The 2,092-nt window shown below is 42.3% G+C and overlaps 1 protein-coding gene across 1 annotated transcript; it reads right to left on the bottom strand.

The window, feature by feature from the left end:
- Window positions 1–452: 452 nt before the first annotated feature.
- Window positions 453–1,063, bottom strand: LOC126690331 (L10-interacting MYB domain-containing protein-like). Its single transcript, XM_050385439.1, has 2 exons — window positions 722–1,063; window positions 453–635 (listed from the first exon to the last, which is right to left on the bottom strand). Exons 1-2 carry the CDS (start codon window positions 1,061–1,063, stop codon window positions 453–455), a joined length of 525 nt encoding a protein of 174 aa, XP_050241396.1.
- Between the last annotated feature and the right edge of the window lie 1,029 nt (window positions 1,064–2,092).

Raw genomic sequence — 2,092 nt, 5'->3', positions numbered from 1 at the left:
CTTCACTAAAAATGAAATTCAGGGTGCCTTTGGTACTCTTTTTCTAGCCACTTCAGTTGGACGTCATTGTCATCGCCAAGTGCAGCAAACATGTGCCTACCCCACTCTTTTTCCATGAAGTAGAGGGTGCTGAACAAGTGAAGGTAATGACCCGAGTGCACCTCGGGAAGACTCAACACCATATCCAGAATTGCTTTAACCTGAGTAGTTGCTGTGGAAGCAATATCCATACATGTACTTACACTTCTACTCTCAACAATAACATCTGAGATGCTCTTCAAAGAGTCGGACATCTCTTGCGCAACTGAATGCTTTTTTCTTGATTTCTTGCAAATTGGCTTAAAAAGGTGGACACTGGTTGCCAAGCCTTTCCCCTTAGTCACTGCTGGTCCTGCCCTCGACAATGATGGACCTTCAACCTCCATTGCGTCAACATTCAGAAAGGGTTCACATTAGGGGTCAACAAAGTCTGTGTTATCAACAGAGTCCCCAGACCCTTCGGTGGTTTCCTTTGGTATTTGACCGCTCGTGCAGAATGCATTTTTCCCCGATGCAACCGTGCCTCCAAACATGATGTTTAGGAAGTCACGATTCGGCAAACCTTTATTTTTAAAGGTTTTTGCATTGGGACATGCCTACATGTGGACAACCAGTAGTTAGAACACAATATTATAAAGTTGTAGACAGTAAAGATTTTCACAATTATGTAAAGTGAACTAACCGCCATCTTTCGGGTCCACCACTCATCACTGGCCTCAAACATCCCAGTTCCAGCATCATAACCCAACCCAGTGTTATTGTCAAAACACTCGTTATACTGCCTCCACCCTTTTTTCAGATAATCCCATTTGTTTTTAATCTGCAGGTGAGTCACCACTTTTCCCATGGCACCCAACTGCTTAATCACTGCATCAACCCCAGTTTTGGTCAAAAATCCTCCTTTCCTCTTGCCATCTATGACTTGAACAACACAGAACTCACAAAAAGCTTGTAGTTCCTTAGGGTCTTTCCAGTCAGCTCTCGGATCATTACTACCACAGTCCTTTGATTTCTCCTTAATCATTTTTGCTACAACTTCCTTCTATACTCATTGAGACATTTCAACAAACAGTTCATGTGCATATCATTTTTCAGTTAGAATGCCCACATGAAAAATGCAAAGTAAACTCACATATATCAAAATACAACAGAGGTAGGAAGAGACACAATGGTATTACACGAAGGATCAAGAAACCCACATACTAGTGTCATGGAAAATTGTAAAAAACCACACACAAACGTTGAACATAAAAACCACACACAAACGTTGAATACAAAAAACCACAGATTGATGAAGCCTCATGAAAAACAATACATTAATACACCAACAGATCAGAGAGCATGAGAAGTTAGACACAATTTACCCGTGAATGTAGAGACCCATAGTGGCGGCAACGATGTCCCAAGCAGAGAGAAGGTGAGCTGCTACTGATGAAGAACAGAGGGGATCATTTCAGAGAGTTCTGCGTAATGGGTTTGCTTGTACTGTGTGTGCTCTATTTTGATGGTTTTGTGGTTGGTGGGTAGGTGCAGCTCATTAAAGACGATTCGGACTTCTCATTGAAGAGCCTTGAAGGAATTCTGCCATAGTAGTTGAGAGAAAAGATCCCAGGAGAAGAGAATGAAAAGAGCCGTTGAGAGCTGCGCACTGTTTTGATCTTAAAATTCTCCAACTAATGCTTGTGCAATGAACAGAGCTGCGCACCGTGTTCATCAGAGTTGAGCGCACCGTTGTTCACATAACTTACAAACTATCATGAATAGTACGCGCAAGAGCCTTGACCGTTTTAATGAAACGATGCGTCTCTATGAGATTGGTGTCCATGAACAGTACTGAAACACGCGTTTGGATTAATGAAACGGTGCGTATTGCTTGCGTTTCAGCTCTCTTCAACTTGCGTTTCCTCAGCTTTCAGCTTGCATTTCCTCAGCGTGTAGCGTGCTAGGTCCCAGCATTTTCCAAACATAACCACAAAACGTGGATCAAATCGTGGATCCAAACACATACTTAATGTAACAAAAAATATAGGAGATTTAATGGGGCCATGACCTC

Source organism: Quercus robur, chromosome 6 (genome assembly GCF_932294415.1).
Source record: "Quercus robur chromosome 6, dhQueRobu3.1, whole genome shotgun sequence".
NCBI classification, from domain to species: Eukaryota; Viridiplantae; Streptophyta; class Magnoliopsida; order Fagales; family Fagaceae; genus Quercus; species Quercus robur.
The sequence above is the reverse complement of the archived record's forward strand: the minus strand, read 5'-3'. Positions and strand labels throughout refer to the sequence as shown.

Excerpts from the sequence above, each read along its gene's own strand:
- LOC126690331 (XM_050385439.1), bottom strand. The coding sequence starts at position 1,063 with ATGATTAAGGAGAAATCAAAGGACTGTGGTAGTAATGATCCGAGAGCT. Across the intron at positions 636-721 it reads GGTGGACCCGAAAGATGGCG|GCATGTCCCAATGCAAAAAC; the intron begins GTTAGTTCACTT and ends GTCCACATGTAG.